Source organism: Lytechinus pictus, chromosome 7 (genome assembly GCF_037042905.1).
Source record: "Lytechinus pictus isolate F3 Inbred chromosome 7, Lp3.0, whole genome shotgun sequence".
In the NCBI taxonomy this organism is placed as follows: Eukaryota; Metazoa; Echinodermata; class Echinoidea; order Temnopleuroida; family Toxopneustidae; genus Lytechinus; species Lytechinus pictus.
The window spans coordinates 15410083-15430655 of record NC_087251.1 but is presented as its reverse complement, the minus strand read 5'-3'; the positions used below and the strand labels follow the sequence as shown (position 1 = coordinate 15430655).

The window sequence follows — 20573 nt, the reverse complement described above, 5'->3', positions numbered from 1 at the left end:
CTGCTTTTGCCAATTTTACTCACCTTTTCAATGGAATTTCACCCTTTTATTAAAATGAAAAATAAATCAAACTCCTTTTGCAAAATAATGAGCCCTCCTTTGTATCTGATTTATGTTACAACGTCCATAAATTAAGTGACAGATAAAAAAAACACACACACTCATTTGAAATAATTGGAGCATAATATAAGTTGTAATTTTCTCTTTCTTCTCTTTAATGATTGTCAAACACTAAGCCATAAATAAAATAATATTTCCAAAGTGCAAAAAAGAGGTTAATAATTTAAATTTCATTTACATCAAACTAGAAAATACATTTGCTTTTATATAACCGGTACTTATTGAACTGTTTAAGATACATTTCTAGGCAATGCATTTATATACTATTTTCTCTCTCCCTCTCTCATAATAAAAAGCCCTACATGTAAACACTTCCTTTATCTTGTTATAAGAACAAGTTCACCCCAACAAAACGTTGATTTGAATAAAAAGAGAAAATTCCAACAAGCATTTAACACTGAAGCTTTCATCAAAATCTGATGTAAAATTAGAAAGTTATGACATTATAAAGTTTCACTTAATTTCACAAAACAGTTATATGCACATCCTGGTTGATATGCAAATGAGGAGACTGATGATGTCATCCACTCACTATTTCTTTTGTATTTTATTACCATATGAAATATTCTAATTTTCTCCCCATTGTCAAGTAAAACAAAGATTAATTTCTCACTGAACATATGGAATTAGCATTGTTTAATACTATATGGTTCAGTCAAGTTCGTCCTTATTGTCAAATCTGAAAAAAATCAAATATTGTATAATTCAAACAATAAAAAACAAAAGAAATAGTGAGTGAGGGACACCACCCACTGTCTCATTTGCATGTCACTGAGTTGTGCATACAGCTGTTTTGTGAAAAAATAAGCAAAACTTTAAAATGTCATAACTTTCTTATTTTAGATCTGATTTTTGATGAAATTTTCAGCATTATGCTAGTTTGGTACACATTCAAAGAGAGTTCTGTTTATTTTAATAATGCACTAAAACTAGAAATCTCCATGTAATGAGGAAACATGCTGATGTAAAAATGAAAAGCCTAATATCAATATACAATTAGGGCCTGCATGTATAATAAATATTCCATGGGTGTAGATATGAAAAATAAACCCTTAATATTTCTCTTTAAAAAAAGGATTTGGATATCTGTTCGGGTGCGCTTATTACAATACAACAATTTGTTTACAAAATAAACAGACTGGTCAATATATGAATTATCATGCAAATTGGAAGAACATGTATTGAATTTTAAATTCCTTTCAAACATAAAATGTATTACATGAACTACTTTTCCCACCCTCAAAGCAATCTCAACTTGCAAGAAATGATTGCACTATGCTTACTCAGATGGTTCGAGATACATTACAATTTTATTTGAAGCACAAAACCATTTAATCCAGTGACCTTCCCCACCCACCCCCTCCCTCTCTCTCTATCCTCTCTCAAAACTCATATGACCAGATGTACAATATGAAAATACAGGCTTTGTGCCCAATAAACTGGTCATTACTGTTCAGTTTTAGGTTTGATCCTACATTTTTTTCTCAATATCAATGGCAGTAGCCTGTATGGGGAAGAGGCACAAGCCTTGGGTGCCCTAACTTTCAAGGGGGCACAACGAAGGCCAATGTTTAAAACAAAATCTAGCAAGTTTGCTCTGATGGACAACATACATGTAAGCCACCAACGTTGGTAGTTAGGAAGGGGCATGAATTCAGCATTTCCCCTGCACTCTGTTTTCCTTTGTCATGCCAATGAGCAATGGTCGAATAATGAATCTCAAATTTAAACCTGTATTACAGCTCCATCACAGTTAAAAAAATAAAAACATTTTCATTGGTCATGTATCACTAGAGGAAGTACTGTGAATAACCTCATGGGTTTATATTAACTATCCTCTCAAAACACAAAGTTGCACCGGAAGAGCTTCAAAACATTTTGCCTGAGGTGCTTATGTATTGACAACTGCAATAGTTAATATCAGTCCACTTAAAATGTTTTCTTCTAATTCTATATGAAATAGAATAAATGGTGTTAACACAGGGATATTCATAATGATGGGTGTCAGTCAAATAAAGTGTTCTTTAATCATTGGTGATTGCATAGCGCGAGCAAACACCTTCATGAATATACTCAACAGTTATATATTATGATTCTGCACAAAAAGAATACTTAATTGCATAGCAGGAGCAAACACCTTCATAAATACACTTAACAGTTATATACAGTATCATGATTCTGCACAAAAAGAATTAGTACAGTAAAAATAAATATTCTAGATTGGTTTCAAAATATTAGCACACCAATCGATCAACTGACATGCAATCAAGATGGTTCTTACCCATCCCAATCCCCTCCTCTCCTATGCGCCCCCCCCCCCTGCCAAAAATAATTTTAAAAAAATGTTCAAATGAAATCAGAACCAAAAACCACAATATTTAGATGGGCTCAAACTGAATGCATGATGATAGTACATGATTCGATACAGATCAAAAATTGAAGCTCATACTGACCCATGCAATGCACTTATATGTTGTAATATGGTTACGTTGTGCAAATTCTGACAGTTCACTCAAGTTTGAAGCTTGTGTTTTTAATTTTACATTCTGAGCAGATGTATATTCATTATGTCATCCCATCTTATATAAAAAAAAAAATGAAAAGTGACTTGCAGTTTGTACATTTGAAATATAAACTGCACTCAGTTATTACCACATATGGCCTGAGCTATTTTAATTTCATAGAGCAATGCAGGATGATTTATGCTAATATCACTAAATAAAGCTTCAAAGAGGCTTATTTTAATCAAAATATTCTTTGTAGAATTCTCAACAAATTTACTGCTGAATTAACATCAATTTCTTATGATTTTATCTTTTTATGTTTTTCAACCTCCATATTTAACAGATGTAACAAATTTGAACCATATATCCACGTATCCTTTCCATCCCATCCCCTGGGTCTATAGGAACAAGATTTGATGAAACAAATAGCCAGCTTGTCAAAGGTTAAAATCCCATTGTAAAAGAAAATTTGTGTTGTGCATAAACTTCCATTTTTGCAAATATGACTCATTAGTATACCATAAATTTATAAAAATTCTAATAGATATTCAATCTATTAGCATATTTATCTACATGTATTCTGAGCCAGTCAGCTCTCATACAATCTAGCTATGATGCAAACTTTTGATCCCAGGGGAACTACTCCATATATACCTAGATGTGCCACACCAAAGTCGAAAATAGGGGGCTCTGGAACTAAATGTTGGTCTTGAAATTGGGGTCTCCGGAACGACTCTTGGATCAACAATTGCTTAAAATCCCTGAAAATGCAATGCTCTGGAACTGACCACATAAAAAATCTGGGTCTCCGGAACTCATTGTATCATAGCATGGTATAAAGCGTGCGCGCGCGTCTTATTAGATTCATATCGCATTGGGCTAGCACTAGCCAACTGCGGATGCGGGGAGCTTCGGCGGCCCGGCATATGGCTCCGCGCCGATCGAGCTTACCGGTCTAACCGGCTGAGTAGTTCATGATGGGCGATTACTGGAACGATAAACCACAAATTTGAGGATCTCTGGAACAGGAAAAAAAAAGGAATTCATATGGCTCCCTAAATTGGTGATGCTCTGGAACGGAAATTTCAGCTGAAAATGGGGGTCTCAACCGCGGCACATATGTATCATACATTTATACTAAGTACCCCCCCCCCCCCCGGGCTTTTGATACTAAAGCGAGTATATAAATCTGCACCACACAAAGATCCTCTGTGTACTCATACTGAAGTGGGTTACTAGTACTCTGGTGTAGATACTTTAACTGGTTCATGCCTTTGATCACCAGTGATATTACAAAGAGTTGTGTTTGACCTAATAAATCTTAAATATGGAAAGCCATCAATGTCATAATTGTTTATACAAGAAATGTAACAATGTCCATGTGAAAACGAAGAGGAGCACACTGATTGGCAATGATTCATGTAAGAGTATACATGATATTTAGAATCAATTTCATGTGTGTATTTTTAGATGTTGGTGCTGTTGGCTTTCCATACTTGTGATCGATCTGTGATTCGTTTCATAAAACTTGTTACGAATACAAACTTGCAATAACAAATCATTTGATTTGATTGGCTGATAATGAAGATAAAGATATTGTGCATTTATGAAATGGCACCCTGATCAGTCACAAATTTCATCATGTATGAAGATGACATGATATGAAGCAGAATAACGTATTTTGCTTCAGCTGCAATGCAACTTCATGATAGTTGATGTAAGGCTGGTGATCAGTATAAAATGTAAAGAAATGATAAAGAAAATTTGGAAAATTACCAGACACAAATGGAGGTAATCCATGAAATATATAATTTTAATCTTCATCTTGTTCCCTATTAAATAGACAGGCAAATGGGGTACCTCTTGCTTATTCTTACTGATGAACAGTGTCATAAGTTCCCAGTCATAGCATCCCACAACGAATATGACTTACATGTCGATGTTAAAAACATGTATGTCATGTTCATAACGATATATCCCGGTTGTAAATGTGCTTAATACATCAACATGATGTCTCCAAACACTTTTCAGATGTATATTACAGCTGATCATCTGATGGTTGTATTCTCATCATATCATATCTACTTTATATGTAGATGTTTCCTACTAAAAGTCCAATACTTAAGATCACAATTATTTAATAAACCTCCATGGATGTCAGGATGTTCAGTCTGTCCTTCTTGATCCATCCTCACTTATGACTTGACAATATCAATGATTGCATCAATATTCAGCTCCTCTATCTCCTTGACATTGATAATCTTTGCACTACCAGAGCAACATTTCTTCATGTCGTCTACACTGGATGCAAACAACATCTTCTTTTTTACTGGCATTTCGTCCTTACACCTGAAGAAGTATAAGAAAACGTATCAATCAATAGTTTTATATGTCATGAGATACCTGTGCATATTTTTTATCAATGCATTATTTTGAGGATGATTGAACTCATTTACTTTCAATATCATGCAAGTAAGATTTATCATGTAACTTGACAAAGCCTTAATCCAACAATAGAGTTTTCATTAGTTTATCTGTTTGAATTTTTTTTCTTCCAAATCTCAAAACCCAAAGTTTATTTTATTTGTACATGTACCTACATGTATTATGTGCAAGATACATACTGAATAAGATGATTTCATCAATCCATGATAAGTGCAAGCATTACATAAATCACCAAAGTTACAGAAATAAAAAATTGTCATGTACACCCAGTGCAAGCAAAACTTATGAGAGTCAGAGAGGGCAAGCAATCTAAAAATTTAAGAACACAATTGGCGTTTGCCTTGTTCAATGTTACATCAAACGGGCAAAGGGCTTAAAACAAAGGTTTTGTGCTCTGGACAGGGGAGTTCTATTACACACCAAATGAACTGATACTATTCGAGATTGATCTTTTATGGTCTGTGACTTTCTGTCATAATATGATAGATCACGTCTTAATTTGTGTATTTCATTTTTAATTGGAAAAAAAGAAAATACATCATAAGGGTTACATACCAATGAATTTCAGCAATCTTCAAATCTTTACCCGGTACTTCAAGTGCAGAGAAGTCAAATAGTCCAACAAGAGCATTATCAGACTTGATGTAGGAGAGAAAGTGATCATACTCTCGTTCAAATCGCTCTCTTGGTGCCCGATCATGGGATTTTATGTCTGGAAATGCATCACGCTTTTGCCTTTCAACTAACCTTTTCCAAGCCTGGCAACAATGAAAAGCACATGGAAATTACTGATTTTACCTTGAAAAAAAAATAACAGTACAAAGGGGTATTGAAGTTATCCCCCTCAGCCCTTCTCTGCCACTCTCATCCCAAACACAGAGAAATATAAAATGCATGCTATTATTTAAAATAAATATTTTGGCATTTCTTTGTTCATCATGCATTAGAAAAAAACCAGACCAGAACTAAAAGTGAAATTAACAGCTGGGAAATATATACATGTACATGTTACAACAATGTAAGCTTTATGTCTATTCACTGCTTGACAGCTAAGTATTTTGCATAAAACAACTCAAATTAACAGGTTTCGACAATAGGCTACAGCAAGCTTATTAAAAGGCCTGAACTATGTGACGTCATACTGTGTCAGGAGGGTTGTGAATGTGTTTCTAGACCATACTTTGCACTTTGAATAATTATTTCATACATGTATGAATGATGTCTCCCTTTGGCTTTGAGCCCCTTATATTAATATGAGTTGCAGAAATTAACATCTAATGCATTGAGTCAGTTATCATCAATCCAATTTTTTTAGTTCTTGGAGGAAATTTTTTTTAAGCATAAACAAAAAAAAATAACATACAAAAGAACAAATGGGGATATGATGAGTTTGCTCACTGAATACATGTATGCATAGAGGTATACTGTTTCACCAAAATAATGCAAATCCATCACAATTATAGTAAAATTTTCAGTATTTTGTTTGTCTAGATTTTCTTCACCTGTTCAAATCATATTTTTTCAGCCTTTTAAGCAAAATACTCACCTGGTAAGCAGTTAAAATGCATAAAGCTTGAATTGATGAAATTAGTAGTTTATAAGCTTTTGATTACTTTCACTTTTGGGTCCAGTCTGGATCTTAACCCAAGTCTGTGGAACCCCCCCCCCCCCTCCCCAGCCATCATTTTTTGTTTTCACAACTTTGCAAGATAAACATTGTATTTACAACATAGAGAAAAGTTGGATATGAATAGGTTCGTATTCATATTTGTTAAGAAGCCCTGAAATTATGATTCTACAAGGCTTGATTCTATCTCTTCCTCAATGTTTTATTCAAGTAATTAACAGAATGTGCAGTCAAAAATACATGATGATTTGATTTGTTAACGATTTCATTCACAGCATAATGCACTGTAATTATCTAGCAAAGGCAGTCAGAGATTGTACAATTAACTAGAATCCAATAAAGGGCGACAAGACTGAATGAAGAAACAACAATCAAATGTGTTTCAAATAAATTAGACTGAATTTACAAAAAAAATGCAATTGGAAATGTAAGTAATGAAAGACCTAATCAAGGTACCTCGAGAGGTGGTGATGGTGTCCTGGAATTTCCAATATGATCATATTTCCACTGGGTATAGTGTAATTTTTGAATATGTGTCTTTGTATTCTATTTTAAATATTTCCTGATCTCAAAAACATTAAATATTACATAAAACTTGGCATATGTGAACAAACTTCCAGTATGATTAAAAAACAAATTAAAATGATAATCAATATTATGACCAAAGACATATATATAAATACTTACCATAGAATTACCCTCTTCCTGTACAATAAATAGGAAAAAAGGGGAAAAATATTGAATCATAGAAAAAATTACAAAGTAAAAACATATTGTTAGTTTAGTAGAAGAACCAACTCAAATAAGTTTATAATGTCATGAAAGAAAATTCAATAGCAGACTGTTCAACATGGGAAATAAGATCATATCTACATGTATTATCTATCAGAGAAAACACTCTTGCTGACATGTTTGCAACAATTCTCTTTTTCATTATGATAATGAAAAATAATGACAGCCTCTTTCTATTGGTGTTGGAATAATTATGTAAATTCTTTTGAATTTGTAAATCCAATTAAAGATTTCATGATTATAAAGTTTGTGTAATTGAATTACCACATGAAATACATGTACACAGGGAATCTGGTTTTACATGAAGTCTACTGGACCCCACATCATTTTCTTACTTGACCTACAGCTTCCAGAAATTTATCAGTGACATGAAAAATGTGTTATGTACATGTAAGTGGGCAAGTCCAAGCTACTAGTATTTTGTGATGGTAACAAATGGGAATCAGAGCACAAAATAGGCCTTTTTTATACAAATACCATGATTAAACAACCATAGTCCTTGGGTATAATCTAATAGGTGCCAAGGACCTCTATCTAAAACATCAGCAATAATTGGGATGACTCTTTTCATAATTTATGGTAATTTATTCATCAGTAACACATGGGACCAGAAAAAAATTGTGTTTTTTAACCTTGATTTTTTTCACATAATGCTCTGAATTTAAAAAGCAAATTTAAATTTACATAGTGACATCTTAAATTAGCATTGAAAGGGTAAATTTTGATGTCTACAACTTTTTTTTCTTTTAAGATCAAGTTGAATGAAGACATGCACAGTAACACATGGGACAGCTATTCTCTTATGCATTTTCATTTTAAAAATTGTGTACCGGTAAACTTTTTTTTACAATTTCACTGATGAAAATCACTCTGTCAAGAATGACGAATCAGCTTATAATTTGAAGCAATATTAAAAAAGACAATAAAACACTTTAAACTGTAATACAATACTGATCACTTTTCTTTAAATGAATGATGTAAGATTTGTTATAGATAATCGATTGAATTAAAGCTAACAAGTGAAAACTGCTGAATTTTTATTGAGAGTATTTCTGTGACATTCTGATCCAATGTACATTTAAAAAAAAAGGTATCAAATTTTTGTATTTTAATGCTTTTTTAAATATCTTAATTTTTGTTGATGAAAATTGTCAGCAACACTACTGCATCAAAGACAAAATGAAATAAGTTCCTTTAAGTCATTAAAAGTAGAAATATGACACAATCAATATTAGCTAGAACATGATTTGTATTGGATTTGTACATGGAATTACATTTTTGAGCAATTCTGGGTCAGGCACTTTAACACTGCATGCCTGCAACTTTGAAACCCATGCACTGATGTAGCAAATTTTGTTCCAAAAGTTGCATGAGACTTGGAGAAAAAAATCATTAAAGGGAAATGAAACCTTTGGAACAAGTTGGCTTATGTCGAAACAGAAAAATCAAAGAATAAGAAAAAAGAAAGTTTGAGGGAAATCGGACAAATAATGAGAAAGTTATGAGCATTTGAATATTGCAATCACTATTGCTATGGAGATCCTCCCATTGGCAATGCGATAAGGATGTGTGATGTCACATGAGAACAACTTTCTCTTTGATCGACTAATACCCCCAAAATGTCTCTTTTTGCTTTTTCTTATGTTGATACAAACTCTTCATCCATGATGTATTCTTTAAAAATCTGTATTACATGATATCCTATAGAAAGAACACATGATCAACTGATAGATGTGATATAAGTGGCAGTTAAAGTGAAATATATGTATGTACTAAAGTAATGGGGAGAGTTGTTCATAAGTGACATCACACATCTTTGTCGCATTGCCAATGGGAGGATCTCCATAGCAATAGTGATCGCAATATTAAAATGCTCATAACTTTCTCATTATTTTTATGATTTTTCTCAAACTTTCATTGATCTGTTTCTTTGATTTTTCTGTTTTCACACAAGCTATTTTGTTCCAAAGGTTTCATTCTCCTTTAAGCAGTTGGATTCTATCATGGATCCTAGATCCATGATTCTATAGACTATATGTCCCTGCACTTCTTTGGTCACACTGAAAACATTTATAATAAATCAAGATTTGTAATATTTTTTCAGTCCCATGTGTTACCAGGAAAGACAATTCATGCAATTTTAGTCATTAATCACTGTCTATACAGTTCCTGTTGTAATTTCTTTTTGTTCAGATTACAAAATTTCAATGTTTCCACTGCAGAGTTGAAAAATCACCTCCTTGGGAACAAATACTGTAGCTTGGACTTGCTCAACTACAGGGAAGATGTACATGTAACTTCAATTCTACAGAGAAATAATGTGACTATAATGATTTGATGACTATGGCACTCAGTATTGTAGAGACATAAAAGATTAAAATATACTTACACAGAATTCAAATATAGCATATATGTACTGTTTCTTTACAAGGTCCTTCATAATTTTTTCAATCTCTGCAGGGACTGTGATACCTGATTTTGGCTGAAAAAAATAACAACCGATAACAAATAAAAGTTTTAACATTAACAACGGGGCAAACCAAGCTTGGTAATGAAAAGGGTAAAAGATGAAAGCTGAAAAGTTTGCAAATTCATATGACATCACACCATAAAGCTGAGTTCATACATATAGGAGTACATACTGATGGCACCAAAGGAACATTAAAGTAGGAATAAAAATAATGATTAAAAAAAAAAAAACAAGGACAGAAGAAAGAGTAAGATGAGAGGATCTAAAAGTAGTTTTATCAAAATCGGTTATTCGATAGTTATGGAAGTTTGGGAAGTCTTGTTGTATGGTACTTTCTGTGAAGGATCACATTTAAATTGGAAAACTTGCTTCAAAATAGCTAACTATTGTGGACAGCTCTCTTTTTGGTTTGTACACAAATTTTCTTCTTTCATGTCTTGCCTCCTTTGTGCACATCATGGGGAAATATACCGATAATTAACAACACATAGGCCTACACTGCATGTTTAGGTCAGAAGGAGATAATCAGAAATGTGTAAAATAAAGCAGAAAATCTCAAAATTTGTGTACATGTACAAACCAAATGGGGAGTTGTTAATAATATCAGCCATTTTGAAGCATGTTCTCCAATTTGAGTATCCCTGTTGAAAGTACAAGACTTTCAAATTTCAATAACTCCTATTCAATAATTTATTTCCATGAAACTTGTTTTAAATTCCTTCTCTCAATTAACTCTTTCCAATAAGATTGGTTCTCTTCTTGGGTTTTGGTTTCATTTAACAAACCAGTTTGACTGTCTTTATGTTATTCATTTTTTAAGATAATTTTTTGCCAAATCTACATTAAAATATTCCATTTATTCTGTTTTTAAAAACACCAACTTGACTTTAAGTTTAACAATGGTGAAATTTCCCTTAAAGTTATGGATTAAAAGAATTTATATCTTACTCACCATGGTGGTAACTTTAGGTTGATACGAGTTTCTGTTAAAATAAAAGGTAAAAGATTTGAGAAAACTTGCTGCCATTAACATAATAATTAACATTCTTCTATTATCAATTAATCTATTGGAAGTGGAGCATTCCACCACATGTTTTCAAAGTCAATTGCTAGGCATACTACACCTGGATGGACAATGACAAAATGTTGATCAACATCTTACCAAAGGTTTTTCAAACAAATGAGTCTTTGATTACAAGGCAAGGGACAAAACTGCTACAACAATGACACTTCATGCAACAGTATTTGTTGCAGAAATGTACATGTATGGTTTATTTACTGAAATTCAACATGAACATCAAATTGAAATTGTGTTAAGGAAATATATTGCAATATACTTTAATACAATTCATCTTGCAATGAATATTGACAGGCACGGTCCTCTGCAGGAGCATGTCATTACTTTACACTACAGCCTATCTTTAATTTTGGTATGTAAAAAGTACATGTCAGTATTTCAATTCATTACTACATCATGTGTGTGCCCTGAAATATTAATGATATCATTATCAAATAAAAATTTGTTCCATTGGATATATTTACAGATTTTTCATCCAGCTCTTATTTTTGTTTTGATTGAGTGCTTGATCAAAACAAAATACCTGCATATTTTGTCTAAGTACATGTATAACCCCCCTTCTTAAGTATGGAATGGGCTGAAAACTTCTAGATATATACATGAAGCTCTCTTGAATATCCAATTATTAAATTCCTGAAGTAAATGCACAGAGGGGTATTTTTCAAGAAAAATAAAATACCGACAAGGGATCTCTAGATGCCAAATTCAATTGTTACAGCTGAAAAAAAAAACGCCAAATATTCTAATGGCTAAAAATGGCCATTAAATTTCGTATTTGGAAAGTTAGTTGATACCTGAGTATAAAACACATTACTTACTCTTTACCAAAACTTAAAAGGTCAAGTCCACCCTAGAAAAATGTTGATTTGAATTAACAGAGAAAAATCAAACAAGCATACCGTAACCATGAAAATTTCATCAAGATCAAATGTAAATAAGGAAGTTATGCCATTTCAAAGTTTCACTTATTTTTCACAAAACAATTATACCCTTTTTACACACGCTAAAATTTCCTTAACCCCGTACTATAGGTGGGGCTAAATGGCAATTTAGCCCCACCTATAGTACGGGGTTAAGCTTAGCCCACTTTCTTTTTACACAGCATTTTTGCAAAGTGGGCTAACCCCACCTTTAGTACGGGATTATTTGGCCCTGCAAAAAAGCAGGGTTATCCCAGCAATTGCGGTGCTAAGAGCGATAGTACGGGGTTAAGATCGCTAGTGTAAAACGAAAGTGGGCTAAGCTTAACCCCGTACTATAGGTGGGGCTAAATGGCAATTTGGCCCCACCTATAGTACGGGGTTAAGGAAATTGTAGCGTGTGTAAAATGGTACGAGTGAAGTACTTGTACTACGAATGATCGACAAAAACCACTAGTCCGGGGTTAGCGAGTTTCGTGTGTAAAAAGCAAGCATTCCTTATCCGGGGTTAGCAATAACAATTTGGCATGTGTAAAAAGGAAAAAAAATAGTACGGGGTTAAGGATAGTACGGGGTTAGCGATAGTCCGGGGTTAAGAAAATCCTGTGTAAAAAGGGTATTAGATGGACAAATCAGTGTATGCAAATGAGAGAGTGAGTAGATGATGTCCTTCACTCACTAATTTTTTTTTATTGTTTGAAATGTATATTTCAATATTATTTACAGATTTGGCAATAAGGACCTACAAATGTTTAAAAAACAGTAACTTCGTTTCACAGGACAATGAGGAGAAAATTTGAATATTTCATATAATGAAATATAGAATAGTCAGTGAGTGATGTCATCAGTCCCCTCATTTGCATACAGACCAATATGTGCATACAACTACTTTGTGAAACTTAAAAATGTCATAGCTTTATTATTTTACATGATGAAATTTTCAGTGTTATGCTTGTTGGATTTTTCTCTTTTTATGCAAATCAACTCTTTGCTGGGGTGGTACCATTGAATTGTTGCTATAAAATCCCCTTTAACTCCAGATTCTAGACCTAAATTCTGTCACTTATCCAATTTATTACTAACCAAGTTACATTGTATGTATTTGTATTATTAACATTGTGTAAATCTCTTACAATCTTTATGGTGTGGATGGTATGAATTTTCATGTAAATTAATGAAATATTCACACATTTTTTTCTTTTAGAAAACCAAGTAACTTAACGATAGGGTCTATGGAATAACGTAGGCTGAAATTTTTCAGAATATAGACTTCTAATTATTGTCTTGATCTATATGTAAACATAAATTGGAGTACTTTCTTGAATTAGTAGACCCTCTAAACAGATCCTAGCATGATTAAATCTAAACAAAATTGCTTGAATTTGAATCTGAACCACTCCTGCCCAACCCCCCCAAAAAAAATCAAATAGGAACTTTAGGATGAAAACAAGCTAATGTACAATGAGAATTATAAAAAACCCAGGATTACCTCTATTTCAGCATGCACATGCACACACGTCGTCTCCTTAAACAAAGCACCATGCTCTATCAAATACACCACCAGCTTGTGAATATCCAGCTTCCGCACTTCATAACCCAGGCTCCATGCATCAGTAGAAGAGATCATTACGCTCAAACTCTCAGTACCGGAAACTAGTTTACTGGATATTGGTTCAGGAAACCAGTTTGAAAGATCACTTTAATTGCTTGCGTTCCCACCTGATCACCCGAAAGTGGTTTTCAAGAACAATTCATGTAAAGCAGTCGTGTTGCTACAGGAATGCTTCAGTGGGGTGTCACATGTTTCGCACGAAATTCGAAACCACAGCGTCGACATACATGTAGTACACACAGTGTGTGGAGTAGCATGCTCAAAATGTGCAAAGACCACTTCCTGAAGAATGGTTGTGTCCTCACAATAAAACCAGTTTAACGAGGCAAAGAAATTTTGAAAACGACATCGCGAGGTGGCTTCTAAACCGGTTTGGAAGATCGCTTCCATGACCGCTTTGACTGTTCTCATTACACATTAAAACTAGTTTCCACTAAACTAGTTTTAGGACAATAATGAGAACGGGGTCATTGTTTGGCTTTGTGGCATCACCTCCCCCATAGACCGAAGTATCACATACGCACCGCAGTAGTGGAGGTCAGCCTAACGTACATGTAGGAATTAATTTCTTTGAGGGGCTATTTTTTTTTTATATTGGGACTATTACTGAGTATCTTTGAGCTATTTTTGTTCTTCAAGGGTCTCCTATGTAGATCAGCAATTTAGCATTCTAATACCCCTTTCATAAACCCAATAAAACCTATCCTCCAATTAGCCGCCTAAGAGTAATGCGGATAATTCAATAAAAATTGCGTTCACAAACTCCGAAAATTATCCGCATTATTTTCACGAGCGCCCGTCCTGAAAAAGGCGGATAATCGTCATGACAACTGGACACGCCCCCTCCGATGCGGTTGTGTTGGAAAAGGGTGACCTTGTGACCGCACCATGGCAATTATCCGCATTATTTGGAAATACGTTCATAAACTCAAAATCTTGTCCCGATGCCGCTATTATGCGGATAATAGCAGCATCAGAATAATGCGGATAACTCTTGTCCTCCTGTGATTTTACGACCAAATTATGCTGCTATTAGCCGCATAATTGGGTTTTATTGGGTTTATGAAAGGGGTATTGGACTCACTATTATGCCTAAAAGCTTGGAACATTCAAAATGGTATAAGTTTTACATGTACATTGTAATTGTGGTCTGGATCTATTAATGTTCAAGTTACCTCAAACTTACATGTATCAGAGTCACCATACATAAATGCAGGGCTGTTGCATATCCCTGATAAATGTCAAGGCTTTGTTCATTCTTTTTGTCTCAACTTTGTATGATAGTGAATGAGAACGATATACAGCATTAATAATGAGATTATGAATTGGTGCATTTGGTGCAGCTGGCAAGCAGGCTACTCACTACAGAAAGACCAACAAGTTTGGTTATTGAAAATAACTTGGTTAATCTGTTTAAAGGTCAATTCCACCCCAGAAAAACGCTGAAAACTTCATCAAAGTTGGATGTAAAATAAAAAAAGTTATATTTTCTAAATTTGCTTATTTTTCACAAAACAGAGATATATACATGTACTCAGTCATATGCAAATGAAATAGTTGATGATGCCCCTCACTCACAATTTCTATTGTATTTCATTGTTTGAAATTTCATAAAATATTTCATTTTTTACAGATATATGAAAATATTGACCAACTTGACTGAACCACAAAATGATAAACAATGGTAATTCCACATGTTCAGTGAGGAATAAAACTTTAATCACATGACCATGGGAAAAATGAAAATATTTCATATAATAAAACACAAAAGAAATAGTTTGTGATGTCATCAATCCCCTTATTTGCATATGACCAGCATGTGCATAAAACTATTTAGTGAAATTAAGTAAAAAAAATTTTACAAAAAAACTATAACTTTCTTATTTTGCATGGAGAGCCGAGTTTGATGAAATTTGTCACTGTTATGCTTGCTGGATTTTTCTATTTTTATTCACATCAAATCTTTCTTACATGTAGGGTGGACTTGTCCTGTAAACAACATGCTTTATGTCAGTGATGTATACAGCAGGCATTTCTTTTGAAAATGTACATGTACTAGTACAGTATGTAACAAAATGACATGTCTATTGACACCTACAATACACCACACTACTGTCAAGCTGAACTCCAAAATATTCCATTTAAATATTTTTCCTGGCAAATTTGTGACTTACAGCAAGATTTATTTCATGAAAAAGAGTTGGCACAGAATAAGGGTTTGAGCATACATTGTACAAGTAGGCTGCAGGTACTTCTCCATTTCACATGATGAATCACACACACAATCACAATGCATGTACATGTACATGTAGTCTCGCTACCAGCTGGTGCAAACTAATTCTGCATGCTCACATAAGCCATGCATTGCACGACATTTAATAAACTTGCTTTTTAAAAACTACATGTATTTGTACCGGTACTACCAGGTCCAAATCAGTATCCCACATTGAATTGCACATTTATTTACAATTGCAGAGCTTCCAGTATTACCGAAGACTACCTTAGGCAGAGGCAGATCCAGGATTTTCCAAAAGGGGGCATTTTTGTACAGGAAAATTTTGACAACTCCAAATGAAAAAAGGGTCTTCACCACCAAATCGAGGTCACTTGTTCTATGCATGACTGTCAATTGAAAATTATTTTTTGTGCCTCTCAAGGGGGGGGGGGGGGGAGGGCACTTTCTCTTGTCTATGCATGACATATTCCATTGCAAAATATTTTTTGTGCCTCTTAAAAGGGGGAGGGGGAAGGCCGGATGTGCCCCCTCCCCCCTGGATCCGCCACTGACCTCAGGTCATGGCTTGTGTACATTACACCACACAAGCCATCAGGCTCAATCCTTGGGCAATTTTTTTTTCATTGTTTGCAATATTTTATTGGGGCGATTCTGAATTAAATAGACGCTGTAGTTCAATGTCAAGCACACCACCATGATTTCTGAATCCTATGGGAGTCTTCCCTCTGTGTGTAGGAGGTGGTGATTTGAAGCCGGTTGGCAGTTCCCCACACGTATTAATTCACTGCCAAATCAAAATAGGCGAAAGGGAATTGCGCATGGCCCGCACGCGTTCGCCATTTTCGTTTTGGCAAGGAGTGAGTCTGTGTCAGATGGTAAGTTTAGTCACTGTAAAGTATGATTAATGTCTTTTTTTTTTACATGTTGCCTTTTTAACCAAAAGTGACACAGTTTGTCACTGTTTTTTGAGAGCGAGTATTTATCACCCGACGGTTCGGGTAGGTGTAGTTGAGGGTAGCGGTAGTTAAAGGACAAGTCCACCCCAACAAAAACTTGATTTGAATAAAAAGAGAAAAATTCAACAAGCATAACACTGAAAATTTCATCAAAATCGGATGTAAAATAAGAAAGTTATGGCATTTTAAAGTTTCGCTTCATTTCACAAAACAGTTATATGCACATCTCGGTCGGTATGCAAATGAGGAACTGATGACATCACTCACTCACTATTTCTTTTGTATTTTATTATATGAAATATGAAATATTTTTATTTTCTCGTCATTATCATGTGAAATGAAGTTTCATTCCTCCCTGAACACGTGGAATTCCATTATTTTATCATTGTGTGCTTCAGGCAAGGAGGTCCTAATCATCAAATTCGTAAAAATTGATATATTGTTACTTTTGTATAATTAAAACAATAAAAAACAAAAGAAATAGTGAGTGAGTGACATCATCGACTCTCTCATTTGGATGTAACTGGCTCGTTCATATAACTATTTTGTTAAAAATAAGCGAAACTTTGAAAAATCATAACTTTCTTATTTTACATCCGATTTTGATGAAATTTTCAGCATTGTGCTTGTCTAATTTTTCTCTATTGATTCAAATCGACATTTTTCTGAGGTGGACTTGACCTTTAAGTGTAGGTAGTGGAGCCTACACGAACCATCGCCCGAGGTAGTCAGGAGACTCAGGACTACATGTAAGTTTCGCCATAATTTTGATATGGACTGAGTGCCCCAAATCATGCGAAAAGGCAGATTTTTTATTTCATTAACTTCAGTTACTAATGGTGAAGCCAAGTATTGGCAATGCTTGAGCTGACTGAGAATTCAACAATGACATCGAGATCTAGGGACAGTGATTTCTTGATTGCGGAAAACGGACGGAATTCACGGAAAGGGCATTTTGAAACGGAAAGTGGCATTTCAAACGGAAAATCACGGAAAACGTATTTTCCCTCAAAATACACAGAATAGCAACAGAAATTACTCCAAAATGAGAATATCAAATGGCCCCAAAAACCCAGAAAACACGATGTCACTTCGCTACTATCATGACAATTCACACATCGTGACTGCACTTGACATCAGCACACTCGATTTTACCCCGCACCGTGCCCGTACCCGGCGGCCGGCCGGGTTGGGCTTAACATGCACACATATCGTTCAACTCCTTACACGGTCGTGTGTTGCTGCCCTCTACGTTTGAAGATGTAACAACACGATATCGTGGTCTTAAAATCCAAGATGGCGGATTGGCAATAGCCGTTGACTGATGATAACGATGTCCAAAAACCCCCAAAATTATCGATGAAATATCATTTCACCGTGAAATAATGCTAATAATATGAAAGGTGAGGATGTATGCATGCAAAATGGGTGTGTAAAAATATTTTATGCACCCGCATAGATCCGATTAGAACGGATTTTATTGTGTTGTTGGTACGGTAGCAGATACAAATTTTGACCAGTGCGAGTGTGCGTGTTGTGATTTTGCTATTCAATGTGTAAACGGAATTGTCACTTTTCCGTGTGTACAAAGTCTATGGGGAAACGGAATTTCCGTTTTCTGACATGCTGAAACGGAAAAGGCAATTTTTTTAAACGGAAAATCACTGTCCCTAGAGATCCAACCAAAATACAGCCGTTCCTGATCGCGATATTGACCTTGAAATGTGATGAGAGACTTGCTATGTCAATGACAATTGTGAACAACTAGACTCTTAACGTTATATCGACTGGTTGGGAAATTCTCTCGAAGTTGGCTGCATTAACGCCTTAAAGATTTTACTTGAAAAAGTTGAAGTTGCACTTCACCAAATTATTGTATGGTATTGGTAAGGTGCCGGAGCCTAGTCTGTGCAGAGCCCCTTGTCTTCGCATATGCGTACAGTACATGTAGGATATGCACAATAAAAAAAAGACATGCAATGACCACAAACTTTACACATGCCACTTGCTCACTGCAATCATCCTACATGTGAGGAATCTACAGCAAGGACTATGGAGTATGGTATTGCCTATTGGTATGCCAATGCAATACACAGCACACACTTTAAAAAATCATTAAAATAACACTTTTGTGACCAAAAATACTAATTTCCATACAATTGCAATTTATTTTTCATTAGTAAGCAAAAATAAGCCAAACATTTATTTTTATTTTAGAAAAAATCAAAAGAATAAATTTACTTAAGAATAAGAGTCAATTTATATGATGATTAGCTGTAGGCCTAATGGGATCTGACAGTGTCAAACAATCAAGCATTTGATTCAAAGAAAGAGAAAATAAGCCAAACATTGCCAATCTTATTTTGCCACACATGGAGTACTAACAGAGAACAAAGTTATATCATAACCTTTTTCATTGAATGAGTGACACCTGCAATGCATTATGCATAGACTCTACACAGATATACACTGTAGTCAGGTTAGGTAGTGTATTTTAAAAAAATCTGACTCAAAATGGTGGAAAATATTGAATTTTAGGCATTTCATGTGACACCCTCAAAAATATGCAACCTTTACTAATCTTTCATCAAAATCCCAGAATCGTGTATAAAGTGAACGGGTGCGCAGCCATGCTTATGGGCATGGGGCACTATTCTTTGGACTTGTTTGGTTCAATCTGAAAATGATAGGCTGAACTTGAGTTTTTTCAAAGAAAATTAGGCCTACCGCAAACGTTAACTACTTGATTTATTTCTCTAAAATATTTATGAGATATTTGGTAGGGGGGAACGTTACACTCACTCAGGTTAAGGAACATAATATCAACTTCAATTTTTTGCGGAATAAAGAAAATTTCATGAATAAAGTCGACTTAACAAACATTATTTCAATTTCAACAACGTTGATGAATTTATGACTGTCAGTCATTGATCAAGTTTGTGCAGACATCATGACTAATTCATTTGTACCGCTGTTGTTGTTTGTAGACTAATACTGTACTTACTGTATAGATCTAACGTTACAGTTGTTAATCTACTCAGGACAGTAAGACTGTGACTGAGTGACTTTTAGTTTTAGTTGTGGCCCCGCCCCCTCCCCCTTTCTATATTTTTATCGGAATTCCAACAAATTGCATGAATTGTCTGACTCTGAGTCAATGTCCGAACTGTCTACCACCAGTCCTGTCACAGCACATCCCATCCCAGTTTAGCTTTGGAAGAGCTGCTTCTATTGTCCAGGATCAGGGTTCTCTTGACTACCCCCCCCCCCCCCCCCGATCCAGGAGCAACGCACCCCGGCCCGGCGGGCGGGAACGGCCCTTCCCCTCACGCTTGCTACGTGTGCTAAGCCCGAGGGCAAAAAATGGAGGAGAGAGAATTTCGAGAAGAGAATTTTGAGCGAAGACCAATTTAGTGACAAGGATTAACTGTGTAGATTCTAACTTAGTAAATTATTTCGATAAACTATCATTTGCTCATAATTCAAATGAATACATTTAATATCGTTCTTACCGTTATTAAATTCCAAATAAATTCCACTCCAAATAGGGAGGATGTAGTGTAGATTTCACGTGAGAGCACAATGATGTATCGAATAGAATCGGTTTGTATCGATCGCACATGCACGCCGTGCACATATGATATTACTACGTATTCTCAAGATGTGATTTATCCACGAAACCTAACTCGTATATATGGCCATCGGAAAATCTTGCTATTGTTATGCATAGATGTGTCATATCTCTACGTGTCAGAGCCCACTGAGCCGCTGCCGTATGCGTAGCACAACGTCCGCGTGCGGGGCGGAGTTTTG

At 34.9% G+C, this 20573-nt stretch overlaps 1 protein-coding gene across 2 annotated transcripts; it reads right to left on the bottom strand.

The window, feature by feature from the left end:
• Positions 1-191: 191 nt before the first annotated feature.
• On the bottom strand, positions 192-20363 carry LOC129264897 (cofilin/actin-depolymerizing factor homolog). Of its 2 annotated transcripts, none has more exons than XM_064102037.1 (6): positions 20273-20363; positions 10911-10941; positions 9878-9970; positions 7384-7401; positions 5625-5827; positions 192-4973 (listed from the first exon to the last, which is right to left on the bottom strand). In XM_064102037.1, exons 2-6 carry the CDS (start codon positions 10911-10913, stop codon positions 4820-4822), a joined length of 471 nt encoding a protein of 156 aa, XP_063958107.1. In that variant the 5' UTR covers positions 10914-10941; positions 20273-20363; the 3' UTR covers positions 192-4819. The 2 variants fall into 2 exon arrangements, with proteins under 2 accessions (XP_063958107.1, XP_054758832.1); XM_054902857.2 differs by lacking the exon at positions 20273-20363 and adding an exon at positions 13446-13513.
• Between the last annotated feature and the right edge of the window lie 210 nt (positions 20364-20573).

Bases quoted from the DNA above. Each gene is read 5' to 3' on its own strand.
- LOC129264897 (XM_064102037.1), bottom strand. The intron at 4,974-5,624 runs GTATGTAACCCT...ATACTTCTTCAG, and splicing joins AAGATTGCTGAAATTCATTG to GTGTAAGGACGAAATGCCAG.